General features: G+C 48.2%; 1 protein-coding gene across 1 annotated transcript in view; it reads right to left on the reverse strand.

Annotated features, from left to right (window-relative positions):
• The window catches only part of LOC149362598 (uncharacterized), a 45,617-nt gene that overhangs the window by 25,645 nt on the left and 961 nt on the right, over positions 1–19,011 (reverse strand). Inside the window, exons 2-5 of the mRNA XM_089568341.1 lie at positions 12,953–13,225; positions 11,001–11,131; positions 8,681–8,755; positions 2,603–2,761 (exon numbers count right to left, since the gene is read on the reverse strand). Of these exons, the coding sequence (XP_089424467.1) occupies positions 2,603–2,761; positions 8,681–8,755; positions 11,001–11,131; positions 12,953–13,225 (638 nt within the window). The remainder of the gene's footprint in view (positions 1–2,602; positions 2,762–8,680; positions 8,756–11,000; positions 11,132–12,952; positions 13,226–19,011) is intronic.

A 19,011-nucleotide genomic window follows, 5' to 3' on the forward strand; every position in this document is an offset into this window, starting at 1 on the left:
ACATTCTGTTGTGCTCACACGAAAAGAACAATACTTGGGGACAGCTTTCTGTGGCTATGCAGTGGAAGCTATGAGGGCAAGGCTTTTACAAGCGTGCCTCTTATCACACCGTCACGAGGGACAGAGATAGGTGTTTAAGCTGGCGGTGCGTGCTCGTACCTTCCACTGCATTGCCACAGAAAGCTGTCCCAGACTATAGGCTACCTTAGCAGCTTAGAAGGCAGAATAGTGATTTTTTCAACATTTTTTATTCTTTTGTTTTTATTCGCCAATGTTTGTTTTGCTTTATGTAGTCAATCTTTGATGCAGTGATACGTGTCGGTAGTGCTCGTTTTTCATCTATTTATTGCCTATGCTCTGCGCAGTTGAAATAATTGTGATGCCAGCTACTGCTACCTCAAAAAAAAGAACAGTGGGGTTATGAGCCACACAGTTAGCTATTCTGCTTTAACATAGACCGGACTGGCATAAGTGACTGTACAGGAAATAGAAGATGTATTAAATCCAAAAAGCCATTCAGCTTGCTCTTGCCTACATCTGTAAGTGTGCTCTTGGTGCCAGATGTCTCACAAACTAACCCTCTAGGCTTTCTATGCCACCGTTATCAATGGCTTTTAGTTGATTCTAGCTGCAGCTAACTAACTTGAATGCTGATGCTACAGTAAGGGTCTAGGTTTTTTTTTTAATTATCACTCTTGATTGTCTAAGTATTCATACCTGCTTCTGCATTGGGCTTCTGACTGGCTTATTTAAATGAGTGTACCTGCATTATATTTGTCATACTGAGACCCTTACATATGCCCACATATATTTAGTTACAAAAGCAGGTCTTAAAGTGAGCACCCAGTGAGTAGGGGTTCTGTTTTAGCACAGGATTTTATTTTGAAGCACTTTTTGTAACAACCCATTTTCCATTATCAACAACTGATAACGACAATGTTTAGAAATTCCCAACTTCATGACACACAAATAAAGATGCACCAAGAAGCTCTAGTTTTTGTCCTAATCCCATTCACACCATACAAAACAAACCCATCCACACATTTGGCACTTCATTTGCCGTCTCTTGGAATCCACTCCGTTGGTCCTCAAGTGTAACGGAGAGGATTCCAAGAGAAGGCAAACGTAGCAGTGGGTGGATGAGGTGAAGACATTATGCGGTAGCACACTTTTTATCACCAAATGCTAGTGCCAAGTTCGCAGGGATATGGTAGCCGCAGCTGGCAAAGGCGGTCCTTTGCCCTGCAGTGGGTGTAATCAGGATGATGATGATGAGAAAACTACGTTCAACAACACTCAAACTGGTTTGCAATAACCCTATGCTGACAACGAACTAGCAAGGATGTACAAATAAATGAGGGCATGGTAAGGCTATGTACCCTGTTTCATGAAGCAGCTTGATGAAGGAAAGAAGGGAAAATGGCCCAAAAGAGAACCAAGCATACAACATAAAAAGAAGCTTGCGGCAAGAACTAAAACGCACCTTTGCTTCCATACTGCTCATGAATATTGCCCAGCGGCAACAAGGTGCAAGCTGTGGCTGTGGACTCCCATGTGGATGTAGATGTTTCCCCCTGCAGACATCCATTTAACACCATCACGATTACAGACCGCCAAAATTCAGAAATTAGGTCACTATGGCCAAACAATGAAGCTTTTAAAAACTTGAAAAAGCAAGCTAAATATACCTAGCTGGCACAGCACAGGATTCTTTTATCTGGATGACGTTGTAAAAACAATTAAAAACCAAAATAGATAGCAGCGTCAACAAATTTATGCAAAAACCTGGTCTGATGCAAAAACGACCAGCGGTCAGCGCCTGCAGCACACAAAATTGAAAGCTTATCTCAGACGTCCCGCTGACGCAACGCATTTTACGCAGACATACAGAATAGATCTTACGCACGGGCGGAAAAATTACCATGTGCAGATAAACCGTAGGACAACGAATTTGACAAAATAGCGTTAAACGGCTTTAAATTTGACAGAACACACATACTAGAGCTCTTAAGTAGCATGAGGCAGTACTTTGCAACATTCGTTTCGTCAGAACAAAAACAGCTCTGAGTAGAATGATTCTCGGCGAACTCTGTTCAGTGCTGCTTCTCTTCCTGGATACACGGAAAGAGCTGCCTGTCTGCAGATCTCGGCACTTTGGTAATAGAAGCGGCAAGCCTTGAGGCCGCTCTTCCGTAAAATATGCTTTGAATAATGCAAACCAGCATGCATGAAGACATAGGATTGCTTACCATTCGAGGCAGGTGCGTAGCCGTGCCGAGCTGAAGTACGTCTCCAAACCCCCGCAACGCTCGTGTTTTTCATTAACGCCGACTTCAGGACAACGGTTCTACATTACAAATGCATTGTGGTGCATAAACACGCTCACATTATAACTTCGCCCTTGCATCCTGATATCAAACCTTTAAAACGTGAGCGAGCGTCGGCCTTTCTGCCAATCTACAACAAAGAAACGCATTCGGCAGAGCCTCCAAAGGCTGCTTCTGTTCCGATACGTGAGATACGAGTACATGGACAGCAGTGAACGAACCTACGCGCTACTCCAGTTATATATGCACAAAAACACTTCAGTTCAATGCGGTACCTCGGAAAATGCGGTCGAAAACGCAGTTCACGTCAACCACTGAAGCCCGCACACCACGACGCCGCGGCCACACCACGTGACACACAACAGGCGGGAACATGGAGGAAAGAAAGAAGGGTGGGAATAAATCAACAAAGTCCCGAAGGTACCGATGGCCGCCTAGCGGCGGAAATGCAGTTTCAGTTTCAGTTTTGAATTCAGTTTATTGGGCTTTTTACAGTGCGTACGTAAGCTAGAATGTATTTGCAGCACCGGAACAGCATACGCAACGATTGCCAACAGTTACCAGCTACGGAAAATGCGAAGTGATTAAATTAGATATATTTCTTCAGATTCAAAAGTTATCATGAATTGGTCCCCTTGCCGTTTTTTTCTTTTACGTTCACTCCAGCGGCTGCAATTCGGTAGTGGCAAAATATATATTAAAAAAAGTGTAGCCTATATCGTCGTCGAAAGTGGAGGAAGCATGAAATGTATGGCAGGCAGGTCGTAGCACATTTTAGGACGGCGGCCTCACCGTCAAGCGACACCTTCGAAGCGCCGCACAGGGATGGTGCCAGGGCATTCGTGGTGAGGTAGCTCAGAGAGGTAGAAGATGGGCGGGAGGGCGCTAGGTTATGATGGATAGGCATAATGCCCCTAGGCCTGTGGCATTGCTCTTCATAAAATTAAATTAATCAACAAAACGCAGCGGTGATTGAGAGGAACACAGAAGGCCGAATGCGTACTGCAAGGTCTGATCGCGACAGATGTTTCTGCGGTCAAGTAGACCTTCGGCTCCCTTGGCGCTCTCATGGGCCCGCACAGCGTGCTTCCACTCGCGGCGCGCCTGTTACAAGATCAGCGGGAGGATGGAAATGTTCGCTTAAGGTTCTAAAAGTTCTAGCTCATGTTCTATGTCCTGTGCGCTGCTGTGCGTAGACGATGTTCGCTAGTTTGTCCAGAACGGAAACCGGAAGCACTAAATGCCTAAATTGTCCGTGTGTTGTGCGAATGTCAGAGCTCGTTAAAGGACCCACGATTGCCGAAAATAGTATGTAGTCAAGGGCGTCCGCAGAATTTTTTGCAGGGGGGGGGGCCCCGTTGGTGCCCCGGGGGGGGGGGGGGGGGGGGGGTATGTTCGTAGCAGAAAGGCGCTATTTGCGGAGTAAATTTATTTATTTATATATAAATAAAAATTAAACAAAATGCACACATGAAAGAAAAATTACAAACAGCAAATTAAAGCGCGGCTAGGAGAGGTACATTGGAGTTTATCAACGAAGAAACAACTAAAATTAATAAAAATGCAAAAAGATGCTATATCACTTCGTGGAGAAGAGTGCTCAGTCTTGCTGCATACGGGTTCTCGACTCACCCGGATTGATGACCAGCACACAGCACAATATGTTCACAAACACGCAACTACAGTCACTCAGTCAGTCTTCCTTGAACAGCAACTGTAGGCGCCTCGGATTTTTCTGGGCGAATTGCGTAATTACACGTGTGATAAATTCACTTCTGTGCTTCATTACACGCTCTCGGTGCACACTCATCATACACATTGATTGGAAAAACTGTTGAACGCGTACGTTGAAAACAAAAGATGACTATATATACAACGAAAACTTATTTACAAGATAAATGCACGCTCGCAGCTTCATACACCTCGCTCCATCTTGCTTGCGCATCCGCACAGTCGAGCAACCGCACACACACTGCTCTCCGCTCGTCGTTTTCTCGTCCGCTGTCTTGGTTGTTCTCAGCTTCGCTGACAACCGGCCACTAAAAACACCCAAGCACAAACACAGAGGCGCGCACACGTGCAAGGGCTTACTTGCCGCAGTATCCCCGAATGCGCACTTTGGGGGTGAAAGGAACGCACAGTACATGGGCGCTGTTGTGATTTGAGGCCCAGCCAGAGGTGACAGGCGAGCCAGGCAGGCGCCATCGGGCTGCGTTGACCAAAGGCGCTGGTTTTCGCAGAAGACGCAAAGAACGCTGGTGTGGGGGCGCCTCGGGAGACTGCGTCGCCGTGAACAAAAGCAGCTAATCCCCTTTGCCGGAGATTCTGAAAGCGGCGCTTCTACCGAACTGCGCTACCCGTGGATCGGAGGAGACAGCGAGCGGCGGCGGCGCCAACTCATCGCCCGCTTGCCCCTGAGCAGCCCGACAAAGCAGGGGTGGACACGGCTGATTTTACCTTCCCTCCTTAAGAATTCATCGGTGACCGGCGTAACGATAGGCGAAAACAAGATGCCCCGTGCACTGTCTGCCTCCGTGTCGCTATCTCTCTAGAGATCAAAGAAACAGACACCCATCTCAAGGCGGCTCGAAACACATGCTCGCCGGTGCCGCTGTATGTCTGGAACAGGTCGCCCTTCAGTAGAGCTAACGATGGCGTGGTTTGAAAACGGCGGAACGACGCACGCCCGGACGCGGCATTTCGCAGATGTGACCATGCGGGGCTGCTTTTACCCTTTTGACTGAGCGCACCACCGCCCCTGGCGTGCGGCCATCACTCACGGTTCGAGTGAGTGATTTTCCAGGGGGATGCAGCCGCCCCCCCTTGCCCCCCCCTCCGGACGCCCATGTATGTAGTCCTCCACTACGGTGTCTCCGATAGCTCAGGTTTAGCTTTCAGACATTAAACGCCGTATACCACAGCATTTTTTTTGTAATGGGTTTGCACAGGTACCTACTGCTACTCGTTCAGTTTTTGTTCTCCTCCCTTTGATCTTTGAGCTTCTCAAGCTCTTCTGGGAACCTAATTAACTTCAGGTCTCCATAGTTACCTTTCTTCCAGTTGACACAGAGGTTGCTTCAAGAAATTGCTAATTTGGGTCTTGTTGTTTGTGCGTAGTTTCGTGTGTAAAGTAGAATGATTTCGCGTAGACAGTACTCCGTTTGAAACATATACAGGATGTTTCACGTAACTTGAACCAAGGATTTTAAAAAAGCGGTACACCGCAGCCAGCTGAAACCAACGATGCACTGTTCGCCATTATGTGGCGCTCCTCAGAATATTTTTTTATTGCGCTTAATTTGTTAATTAACTAAGATGAATTATGCAAATTTTCAAATATTCACTTTAGTGCCAAGACCGTTACGTTAGGTTGTAGAGCAGATTTATAAACAACCAATCCAGTTCATTGTAGCATCGTATCCCATACGGGGTCCTTTTTTCCGGCATCTAAAAAAAAGCCCGCGCGTCAGCACTTTCTGCAGCGGCGCGGCGGCCGTTCACTTCGCCACGGTCAGCGGGCACGCTGCGTTTGCTCGAAACGCCGTTGAGAGCGCTGCAATTTGGTAGCGCACGAGCGTAGTCACATGGTATTTTTTCATATTTCGCGGGCTTTCTTTAGATGCCGGAAAAAATGACCCCGTATGAGATACCATGCTACAATAAACTGGATTGGTTTTTTATAAACCTGCTCTACAACCTAGCGTAACGGTCTTGGCACTAAAATGAATATTTAAAAATTTGCATAATTAATCGTAGTTAATTAACTAATTAAGCGCAATAAAAATATTCCGAGGAGTGCCACATGATGGCGAACAATGTATCGTTGGTTTTAGCGGGCTGCAGTTAACCACTTTTTTTAAATACTTGATTCAAGTTACGTGGAACACCCTGTATTATCGCAAGACATTAACGTAATGATTTTTCTATTCACTGCGATGCAGTCGTAACAGCTTCACCTTGATATGGATTCAGTATAGGAGCACGTCATTATCAAAACAAGCAATGAGCACCCACATTCGTGGCATAGATATTATTCCAGCAATTTTTATTGGCATTTGTAATAAAATCAATAACTTTTTTTCAGCTGCGAGTGAACCAATATTTTTCTCGCCACTGCATGTATGTTCTCGGCTGCGAAAGATGTAAACCATGCCTCAAAGTGCAATCCTCAAAAAGCGCATACTATCACTCCCGTCAGAGCGTTTGTACTGCCTTCATAATTAGTTAAGTTGGGATCGCCATGTGGAATGTTGCCGTAACAATCGCGTCGATGCATCAGTGAAACATGGATAGAATGCCGAAAACGCATGTTACTGCTTCACACGTGCACGTGTTGTTGTCACAGGAACCACGCCAACATATTTTGTCCCATAAAACACACGAGCTACAGCTATATTTTGTTTTTTACATTTCCCTTCCCCAATTAGTCCGGCATGCATAACTGAGGTGAAGCCAGCTTTACATTTTTTAAAGGAACACCCTTGCTTGCACTGGGGGGTTTTTTGGCCATATGCACCCGCCCCTAAAATGCTAGGTTGCAGGACGGGTGCAGGACGGGTGCACGAGTAACAGAAACTCCTATTTTTTCGGGTGCGGGGGTGTGTTAGTCAGTTTGTTCCCTTTAAAGGTGTGAAATTTTTTACAGTGTGTGTCTCGTTGAAAAGCGCTGAGAAAGTGCATTCAAGGTACAGAAAAATTACCCGTCTTTAAAAAATACAGTGAAATTCCTCCAAACAGGCATCGAACAGTGTCCAACAGCCCAACGCCACATCCTCCGATTATCGCGCTTAATTTTGTTGAAGACATGAAGACACAAGGCATGAAGACACAAACGGCATAAAGCCACAAACGCGTTGACGGTCTAGTCGTGCAGTTCATTTCCGGATTGGCTTTTGAGAGCCGCAGATCCCACTTGAACAAATTGTAAGGCAAAGTGCAGAAGGGTCCCCTGACACCTAACGGCGCACAGGCTTAAACACTTCCTTCCTACGCCCTACACATGCATGAAACCTAGAGGGAACATTGCTAAAGTCACATCTTCACCGTCACGCATGACGCGGGAAATGCTGTTGTTGGCCATGTATTCTTAGCATGGAGGAAGGAAAGGCTAAGAGGGGCCTTCGCTATCCAAACTGCATCACAAAAACTGTGCCGGCAGTCGCATGTTTCCGCAACAGCTATTGTGATTGTCTGACCCATAGGGTTGCGGCGTCGTCTGCATCACCAGCGTATCTGCCAGCTGTCGGCGGACCGACGGAGACGCGAGATCGTCTGCTCGCCTTGGTCTTCGAGGCGCAAGCACTCTGAAATGCATGCCAAATGGCATGGTGGAGGACACACTTCCGGCTTCAAAAAACGTCCTCTCCTAAATTTTTTCCTTCCTCCATGGTTCTCAGGCAACGTCCAAGAGCTTCAGGGAAACGTTCCCTCTCAGCTTTTACCTTTGAAACAGCGATAGCTGCATAAAGAACTTTCATTGCGCAAATTACGCGGGCGTTGCGTGTGGTAAACAAAACGTTCTGTGATCTCAAGCTGTCCAAAGAAAACGATGTCTATTTCAAAGCTCTGATTGCACAGTTCGCAACCCCTAATACAAACTGTGCATCAAAATCTACAAGTCCGTCCGTCCATCCCCACAAACCACCCACCCTCCGCCAAGCGCCCGCGGCCAAGACGAGGTTTCTTATTTGGCTTGGCTATTGTTGGTCATAAGACGTGGATTCAGCCGTAAAAATACACCTCATCTCGAGGCAAACTCGAATAAATGCCGTGAAAGTTTGCATAGCAGCTTAACACCGAACTTTCACTTGCGTTAAATTTATTGTAGTAGTTAAAAACACAGTATTAAAACACTTTGATGCACGCACAGATGAGAGCATCGCACCGCAGCTACCGATTCCGAGGTATAATCCATGTTTTAGGGCCAACCCAAGCAAAGCCAAATAATAAACGTCGCCTTCCCGGCATTCCCGTGGGTGATGAAGTGCTCTCTACGAAACTCGCATAGACGGTGGCGCCAACTTTCCCTCTGGCTCTGGGTAATATTGAGAAACTCTGCGCCCGCAGCGAATAGCATGGTTTCGAAGTGGGAGCTTCACAAATGGTATGATCAAAAAATTGTGGTGCAGATGGGTATACGGGCATGAAGGGCAGGGAATCGGGTACTCCCGCGAACGTGCCCGGCAGGCTGTCATCACCAGACCTCACGTGGGCCTCGGTTCACCGGCATTAATGTCTCTCACCACTAAGCGGGCATGGTAGTGAGAGCTTTATATCTTTATTGGTGTGTGTGTGTTGGGGGGGGGGGGGGGAGGCAGCAATGCTATCACTACAAACCTGGAAACCCTACTTACTAAAGGACTTGCACAGCTTGGTGTTACAGTAGAGGTCCCTCAGCTTTGGTTTCTTCTTTACGCCTTTGTCGATCACTGCGAAGAAGAAAAAACGAGTTCGACAGGACGGCTGCTTAAAAACACGTACCGTCTTTGTCAAAAGTAACCAGGCTGCATGGTTTGCCTCTAGCTTGTGTAGTGGAGCCCTTGTGGCTTTCCTAAAAATCAAAAAGTGTTGGAAGGTAAGAAGGCCCCCAGTCCTTACCTTTGACGACCATTTCAGCTTCAGGGAAGCTTTAAGGGGTCCACTGTAGGAGGTAGAAGCAAACCATGTACCCTGGTTACTTTTGACAAAGACGGTACGTGGTAGTATACTTCTTGTAGTTTTTAGAAGCGCGGTTCTGGGGAAAGCAGGAGTCCTGTTAACGACCTGAACGTACAGGATGACGGGATAATGCGGACTGCCGGCATTGTCTCGGTGCAAGTGCAAGCCCATGCAAGTGTACCGGGCGTCCCAGCTAATAGTAACCAAGATATTTTAAAGAGACCGATCGTCCCAGGTGACTGAAATGAACTGAGTACTGTTGAGAATCACCTGGCCTAGTAAGAAGGATTTCTTTCCTTCTGGAAACAGGCCTAATTAGCGAGGTTTTGAAATATAGCTGTAAGGAATAGTGTCAATGCGGAAGTCTTAGATCGCCTTGAAAAACAGGCGTTTCAAACGTTCGCACCGTTAGATGTCAGACGACCCTTCTCCACTTTGCCTTATAATTTGTTCAAGTGAGATCTGCGGCTCTCAACAGCCAATCTGGAAACGAACTGCACGACTAGATAGTCGACGCATTTGTGTCTTCATACCTGTGAAAAAATGCATTCAAGCTACAGAGAAATTACCCGTCTTTAACAAATACACTGAAATTACTCCCAACAGACATCGAACAGCGTCCAACAGCCCAACGCCACGTCCTATTAAGTTGTAAGGAGACCTACAACTTCTGAATTAACACTTGATTCCTGAAGTGAATGTATAGAAAGTTAGATAATTAGTGTTTACTAATTAGTCAAATTTGAAGAATGAAAAGAAAACGCTGTAGACTGCCACGCGATCCTCAACGGTACTCAGTTGGTTTCATTCGCATAGGACGCTCCATACTCTAAAAAGAGAAAGGAGCAAAAAAAGGAGTAAGCTGTCCTCTAGCGCACTACCCTTTATAGAAAGGAGTGCGCTATAGGCCGTGCTGAAGTATGACCGGCACTGCAAGCGATCGTCCAAACAGCGCTGCTCAAGACTGAAAAGTGCGCGGTGCAGTGTCGCCCTCTGACAAGCGCGCATCGGCAGGCGTGACGACGACAGTGCCACTTGTGAGGGATCCACACCGCTACCGCCTTGCCCTGTGACGCACCCAACACAATTCGTCAGCCGTGCGCACGTGCGAATTGCATGGATAACATTCGCTACTGACATCGTGATTCAAGTCGTGCAGACGAAATACGGCATTGTTTTGTTTCCCCACTTGTGAAGCGCGTTACAGACCTCGACTCGCAGAAACCGAAGTCGAAACTATTTCACAGAACCTACGTGATATTAGATTACGTAAAGCCTACCATGGTGAGCAATATGTCCCGTTTTCAAGGTTACTGACGCTGCACATTATGTTTACAGACAACCGATAAATTTGTGGTTTGTCTGATTGTCGCCCGACCAGTCAATGGCACGGCTTCGCAATACTGGGAATACATGTTAGAAAATGGGACAGGAGGGTGCCGTTAGCGACATGTGGCCCTAGCCTTACAACGCAGGGCCGGAAACTGCTACATCCGGTCTCCGTCTGTAACCAGAATAGGACACGGTAGCCGAAAACGGAGAAAGTGGTCGGCATTTGTACTTTGTGTTTACTTCATCGGTCCAAACGAAACAGACTGCATCACCACCACACAGGCGAGTTTAGCTGTACAGAAATCACGCTAATAGTCTGCGCTGGATGGCTTTCAACCGACTCGACAGGTCCACCTGGGTGCCCCGCTCAGGTAACGATGCTGGGTGTTACCATCAGTGCAGAAGTATCGTGGTGGCCACTGCGGATATAGGCAACAACTCTTCTTAGACACAGCCTGCAGAAACGGTGCTGGAGTTCACCCATCGCCATGGAGAGGTCCGAACGCGCCTTCTAAAGATCACCGCGAAAAAAGTCGTCACCGAACGCGGAGTACGAACGCTTCAGAACACAGTGTCTCCTGCGAAGGAGAACTCGAGTAACGCGACGCTTGACGACGCGCTATGTTGCGCACTAACGCACGAAGTGCAGCGCGCGTGTTGGCGAAGCCTCCTTGCGACACTCACCGGTGACGATCTCGTTGTCGAAAGCCAGCACGAAGAGCAGCAGGGCGATGAAGATCAGAATGATGGCGGACGAGACGAGGAAGATGCAAAACTCGAAGGCACGGCTTCGCGGCTTCGCCTGCTTCACCACCCTGCGCAGAGCGAGACGCCGGGGAGTAGCGAGGTAAGGAGAAAGGGTCGAGCTCGAACGACATGCTCTCCTGCTTAAAAAGCGTGAATGGCGTCACGTCGACAGGCCCGTGAATGTAGAGATGTAAAATTTCAAGAAATTTGGAATGGCATAAAAAAAAACGTTTTTTTTTTCATGTTTTTTTTCATGAAAAATTGTAAATTTTGCAAACCTTAACAGAAACAGATTTATTTGCGACAGCACAACGATCAATAATAATGCTCCGAAGTTCAGTCGACTATGCAGTTATAGATGTCATATTGTGAAACGAACTTCTTGTTCTATTGCACCGAGAAGATAAATAATGATTTGCACTTCAGGCGAATATGGAGATATAAATATCATATTTCTGGAATGAACTTCTTGTTCTAGTGCACCGAGAAAGGGAACATGAAAACTGATCTATAAGTCACTCCATATCGGACTCAGAGTCACTGTCGCTGGATGCGGCACTACGCGCAGCAGCATGGATTGAAGCTGTGTCCACAGCTAGGTTCGACTGCACATACACAATCTTTCGAACGCGTTCCCCTGAAAGCCTGTTGCGAACCCTTGTATGGATGTTTCCGAAACATGACCAAGTTCGTTCGTAGCTGGCGGATAATGGTGGTATCTGCAGCAGTCGGCAATCCAGACGAGTTAGCGGCTGGTTGGTGCAAAGGCCTTGCCACCAGGTATATGGGGTCACTTGCTTCGCTGAAGACCCCTGTCCTGGACCATATTCCTGCGGATGTCCTGTACTCTGCTACGTTGGAAATCAGGAAGCTAGGCTTGTAGTATTTGTTTAAAACCGCTTACGAGCACAGCAGCCTATGTTATTTATGCCGTGTGTGTAGCGCCGTAGAATTCGCAGCCATTATACTTCAGCCGTGAGTTCAAGTATTATTGTGTTTTTAAGTCAAGCCTGGAACTTATATGTGACCTGGCCTTCAACCTACGTACTCGCAGCAGAAACGTTTTAAAAGCACTACTTGACACCGGCGATGACGACTGCTCTCCATTCGTTCAACGATGCACGCTGTAATGGTTTTCAAAGCAAAAACAAAAACCTAAACTAAAAGCAAGCAATCATAATACCTTGAAATTACATTGTGAAATTTATAATGTTTCTTTCCATTTTTTCTTGTCTGAAAAAAACGAAAAAAACCGGTTTTTTTTCAAAATTGCAGTGTTTTTTTCAGGCCTTCACATCTCTACGTGAATGTGGCAGTTTATTTGTTCTACCAGCACCCTGCTTTAAACCTCACTTGAAACGTAATGTTGGAATGATATCAGTAAAACCACACGTATCTCGATTGTAAATTGAGCAACTTCAGAATATCCCGACCTTGAGCGTTAGAGCTTGATGATATTACGTCGTTTTCATTGGTATCACTTATGCCGATAGTTCTGTATATCGGTGTTACCTTAATCATCGTGTGACTGCTGGCCGACAAGAATGTTAATTGGGTTAATGCAGGGAATGCGCCCGTGAGGAGTCACGCCACCTTGGTAGCCCAGCTGCACACGACCGGAAAGTGTGATACCTGGGCAGCCATTGAATGAGTACACTGACAATGCCTCCTATATTATGGTACTGGTGATTGGGCCATATATAATACCGTGATCGACGAGAATGTGGTAATGGACGCCACTGGGGGTAAAGCGTTGGGTACAACAATAGGGTTCATCATCATTTCATGGCGCCTCTGTGTTCCGGAAGCCCTTGCAGTCCCCTGCAGCCCTCAGCACCGCGGCAGCAATCTGCTGAGTCGAAAGCGCACACCCCCCCGTCGGGGCTCACCGCACAGCCGGCTGCTGCTCGGCTTCTTCCAGCAGTTCATCGGCCAGCTCCGGCGGCGGGCTGGTGGTGCCCGGACTGGCGCCACCGGACGGGCTGCGGCCGCCGGTGGGGGTGGCGGTACCGGAGGGGCTGCAGGCGCCGCTGGGGCTGGCGGACGGGCTGATGGCTGGGCTGGCAGAGCCCTCAGGGCTAGCGGCGCCCCCAGGACTGGCATTAGCGGGGCTGGCTGGGCTGTCGGTGCCGATGACGCGTCGCCGCCTCAGCTGCTGCCCCCTGTGAAAGAGCGTAAACGTCGTCTCACTATGTCTGGAGAAAGAGTGTTCAGTTCTGCTTCCTTATGAGGACTGCAGGGTGGTTAAGTTGGGGGATTTGACAGCACAGTATTTTATTTTCAAGAAAAGCGAGAAACAACGCGAAGTAGAAAGAACACAAAGAAGAGAACCCTTTCCGCAAGCATCGTAGTCGGTGGTCTCTTCTTTGTAGTCTGTCTACTTCGACGCTTGAGATTAAGACGAAACCTTAGACGGCTAAATCCGGGAATGCTGACTTACTGAGATATCGTATTGTGTTAAAGAACCACAGGTGACTGAAGCTCACCTTCGGCCATCCACAGAGGCTTGTCTCATATTCCGTAATTAGAAGTTAGACTTTTCGTTTTAAACCAAAAAGATAAAAGTACGTCGAAAGTGCGTCGATAAAAGTACAAGCGCGCCACAGCTAGATGGCTATTGAATAGATATTACTAACTCAAAGGATACAACAGAAGTCCGCAAGACACGGGAATGCTAGGACGGTGGTACCGTTGGTGCAGTAGCGCACTCGTATACGGTTTAAGGCATTGCTGCGTTACTTTACTCGCCTCTGCAGACTCAGAGGCCCAACCTCCTTGCCAAACGTTACCTGCCAGCGCAGCAGTGTTAACTGTCATCACCCGATTTGGGCAGCGGCTTGATTAAATAGGTTTCCTCGCCGCACGTAAGGACACTGACACGAAACTATGCATGAGCGTCACGAAAAATGTCATCTTCTGGCTACCACGACAGTTAAACGGTAGTTCCATCGCTGCCGTCAACTCGCAAATCACGTGAAACCCCGTCCCTTCGCTTATCTCAGCGCAACAACTTAGGTATAACATGGCAACTCACGTTTGGGCAATCAACTTCAACTGGAGTTATTGACTGCCGGTTTCATTATTTACGTTCCGTCACTCTTTTTAACGGCGATAGTATATTATTCTACGAGCAGTCTTCTAAACACGACCGTTCGAGCGTTAATTATTTGTTACTCAAATGGTCAGGCTCCCAAGATCAACCAGAAGTGTCCTTTTACCGCACAGGATTACCACACTACATCACTGATATAAAAATACAAAACGGTAGTTGACCAGTATAAAATAATATTCACCGCAAAAAAAGAAAACGAACGTTGTGTTCTGAAATAAAGTTAACGGTGCTTTAGCTTTGGTTAAACCGAGTGAGAAGCGGTAGCTTCATGATGGTTTACCCTGGCTATGTCTTGTTATGCTGTTGGTTGAGCGTTTATTTGGTATTTTCCAGGCTAAACCATCGTGAAGCTACCGCTTCTCACTTGGTTTAACCAAAGCTAAAGCAATGTTAATTTTATTGAAATTTCTAAATGTTTAGGCACGCCGCTGCTGCAGACCCTGATATCACGGCCTAGCACGTGAACACGTGCACGTGTGCACTTCGTGCCAGGCGCGCCGGGGCTACTTCCGTTATGTGCTCGGTTTAGGAGGGCATGACGTCACGGCCTAGCACCTAGGAATAAGTCGCATGTCGACTTATTCCTAGGCGCGCCGGCGCTCCTTCCATCATGTACACGGTTAAAGATGCGTGACGTCACGCCCCATCACGAAAACACCACGTTTACGCTTCTCGGCGAGCCCAAAGTCGATCACGTGACCAAACTCGGCAAGGGGTGGCAGAAAGTTGGGTGGTTGGATGAGAGGCAATTTCCTCGCTGGCGTCCCAGAACCCTCCTCGCAGCGCCGCCCCTCCTCCTGTTTTTCTCCCTTCTCCTCTTTTTTTCTTTCAGGGCTGTTGCGCTCGAGTCTGCCCCCGCGCACCGCCGCCGCGAATCTGCGCGTCTTCTGGACCGCGGCCTGGTCAGCGCGCCTCTCAATGTGCTGACGCATGAACACGTAGGTGGTGGTGGAAACGTTTATTGCCAATGATGTAAATCGTAGGGGCGCCTGGTTTGCCGCAAAAGTTTGCATGATGAGAATTGGTCTGGGTATCGGGCATGCAGCAGTATTGGGTATTGAGCAGTCCGGGTTTGTAGTTGTCGCCAATGTGCAGCCTGCGCTATGGTGAGGGACGGAGCGGGGGGTGCGTATTCCATTCGTTTGTCTCGGTAATACGAGAGAATATCACGGAAGGAGACCAGGTAGTGCGCGGGCCGCGGGCGAACGGACCGTCGTGTGAATCGCCCTTTAACGCCATTTTAAGTACGTGCGCAGTCGCCTTCTTTGCGCGAGGAACGTGCCGGCCACACAAATGGGTCGAAGGGCAACGCGAAAATCGCGAGCCGGCCGCCCTAGAAGCTCGCCAGGAGCAGAACAGCTGTGAAAGAAAATACGAGCAGGGGCGCTATGCCGGAAGGCCCGAGTTTGGCGCTCGCCCGAGTTTCATCCGAGTTTGCGATGACAGCAGTCAGTGAACGAAGATAGCGCGGAACGTGCGCAGGCAGAGGACAATAAAATGTAGAGATAAAGCCTCGTAAAGGCGATACAAGCGCACCCTGCGCGCCTGTTTCACACTTGAAACACAATACACTGCGCAATACCAGGCCGCAGCGCTACCTGAAGTTATCAGCGCCATATCAGCAATCGCGAAATCGTGACTTCTCTGCTATCTATCTGCACACTCGCCGCTAGCTGTTTGACACGCCTTTTCGGGCGCGTCAAAGGCGGGTCTTCTCTTTCAGCTCTATCTGTCTCTCCATTTCCGAATACGAGCAGTGCGCACTAGGTGCACTCTTGTATCAACCCTTTCTCTTCTCTCGAACACATTAAAAGGCAACAGATAATATTGTGAACATTTTGTTCATTTTCAAATGTATTTTAAAATCTGAATACAATGAAGTGTTGTTGAAAAGCATAGCTTTAGGAAATCAACAAAGATTTGACACTTTCTGCCGCTAGAGGCGATAGTGAGGCAATTGCTTTCAGCGTGGCTTGCATACGAACTAGAGCGGCAGCCCACCGTGTCGAAAACGAGAGAGCTCCTGCGCTGACACGCCGCCGGTAGCGCTGCCTTCGACTGGAAAGACTGGGCAACTACTACACGCTGAATCTGTCTTATTTTTCGGCCATTGCGGTAATATATTTTATTGTGTCGTTTATCAAAATATAACAGTCATGCATCTTCTGGCTTGCATAATAAACAAACGCAAAAACTGAGCTTCACTGCACCCCCGCGTCACTGCTGCTCTCTGCAGTGACCTGAGGTGGAGCTCTCCGCTGCTACGGCCGCTGCCGCACCCCGCTATGGCCAACCATTGCTTTTAGTACGCTCTTGGCGAATCTCAGCGGTAGAAATTGGCAGTGCGAGCGGCTGTGATGCGGCGTGAGAAAAAAAAATTGCTGTTTGGCTGTGTTCAATGATTCATTACGTATGCCTGTTGTGTGTGACGCCTCTTTAGTGCACTGCGGATGCGAAGAGCGTGCTACCCAGCGACACAACTCATCCTATGTCATCAGACGCTGACTAAAAGCTGTGAAGGGGGTGGCGCGCGTATCTGCGTAGTATTTGTTAACGTCGCGCACTTCAAGGTTTTGCGGACTGGTTTGGTCACTAACGTCGATCGCCGTTGTACACCGCAGGGACATCGCATTAATATCATTCGGGCAGGTGAGGGATCCTGTTTGTAATAATGGAATCGGACTTATAACAGAGAAAGGTATTACGGTTCTGAAGTACGCAGTGCTTGCGTGCTAGAAATTACAAACACTTTATTGCACTGGGTCTGGAGCAGCGATCGTTTGTCGATCCCAGATGTATTTGACACATTGATGCTGAGCTTTATCACCGATGAGAGGACGGCCAAGCCAAACACCTGTGATGCGATGTTGTTGGAGTAGGACGTGCTCCAAGCACCGGTTCGCCGTCGTGCTCCGTGTTTGACGCCTTGCAAGCAGGTGTGACGTGCTTTCAGCGTTGTGCTGTGTCTTACGTGGTTGCAACAGGCTATAGTGTTGTGCAATCTTGGTATGCGAGCGAAGAAATCGGCGGCTTTCACCACGTTGCGTGTCCTTCGCAGAGGTGCTTAGATTTATCAGTGACGACGTCCGTTTTGCCTGTTATATTTCGATGGTCAACATCGTCGATGTCTGTCAGCAATCAGCACAGCCGCGCAGCATACCTGTAGCCGGCAGGGATGTTGGGAGTGGCCCACCCATAGCGCGTACGCCTATAATTTATGTACGGCACGCCGGGGGCGTGACCAATGGTTTTGATTGACAGGTGAACTCGGAGCTAAACTCGTGAACGGTGAAGTGCCCCGAATTCATCTCGGGACTGTCATGGCGGCAGCAGCAGCAGCCTGGGTAATCGCTTCCTCTGACGGCAAATGTCAGTACGGCCGGCTGGACCCGTTTACTGCCTTGGCCGACGACGAATTCTAGCGACATTTTCGCCTCTCCAAAAAATCGGTACGATGGTTGTGTAAATAGTTAGGCGACGACCCACGCCTGCGGAGAGTGCGTACCGGGCTTCATTCGCTTTCGGTCGAAGAGCAAGTCCTCTGCGCCCTCCGGTTCTTCGCGACTGGGAGCTTCCAGGGGAGCGTCGGCGCAGACCGCTTTATTGGACGCCAATAAAGCACTGTGAGCCGCTGTGTGAGGGACATCTCCAACGCGCTTATCGACGCGGCTGTGCAGAAGCGGTGGCTCGCATTGCCCACGACTGCGGCCGAGCGTGCGTATGTTGAGGAGCGTTTCCTTCTGCGCGGCGGCATCACAGACGTCGTGGGATGCGTCCACGGGACCTACATTGGCGTAAAGGCCCCTTCGAAGTCGAGCCCTGACATGGTGAAGGCCAACTATTTCACGAGGAAGGCACATTATGCATTGAACATTGCAATCAGTAAAAAAAGATAATTGTTCTCGCCAAGTCCTTTGGGCTATCTCTACAGCACAGTGCCAAAGTCGGTCCCAGACTCCTTTGGCGAAGACTGGATCAGCCGCTAACCGGTTCCACAGAACAATTCATAACATGCCAGGTACCTTAAGAGAGGCCCACAAAAAAAAGTGGGCTCCTCGGCAACGGCGAAATTGATAGTTGAAGATGGCCACTTGTTAATCGGGCCACTGCAGAGCACTCACCACTGTGCTAATTAATTAAATCCGACGAATGAATGTCGTCTTTCGCACACACCTCTCACTTGCATCTAAAAAGTATAGTCACAATGCTGCAGAATAGGGAAGATAACCGCCACTGCTGACCAAAAACCGGTGCGAGCTCATTGACAACGAATTTCGGACAGCTCACATTAACGCGGTATGCATGAAATGAACAGATGCATGCAGTTCATTTCAGAACACGGCATAATATTCAAGCGATTCTGAACAAACCGAGTTTTCTCATTCAAGTCACGCGAAATTCAACTTGCCATGAAAAAAAAATGTGTGATAAAAAAGTTTCACCATGCGGGATTTGAACCCACGCGCTCCCATTGCCTGTCGACTCTCCGGAGCGACGCGTTAGACCACACGGCCACAGAACAGCGCGGAGTGATACACCTCTCTATTTTATTTTTTGCGGACTACTTCCGTAGCGTTGCAGATGTACCTCGTCGCCATTGGCGGTCAGCTGATCACGGGCGTTGGTATCGTTCCCTCGCGGTACAAGGCAAAATTTAATAATGCATAAATCACTCCAAAGCGCTTTAAATCCAAATCTTGCACACTATAAAATGCTTATAAAGGTGTACTAAGTGCATTATAAAATTCAACAAACCTTGTTTGTCTAATTGCACACGCAGTGCACTTGGTGGAGCGACACACAAATGAAAAGTGCACCGGCGGTTGGCTCAAGTGA

Source organism: Amblyomma mixtum, chromosome 2 (assembly GCF_055824585.1).
Source record: "Amblyomma mixtum isolate Tamu chromosome 2, ASM5582458v1, whole genome shotgun sequence".
Lineage (NCBI taxonomy): Eukaryota > Metazoa > Arthropoda > Arachnida > Ixodida > Ixodidae > Amblyomma > Amblyomma mixtum.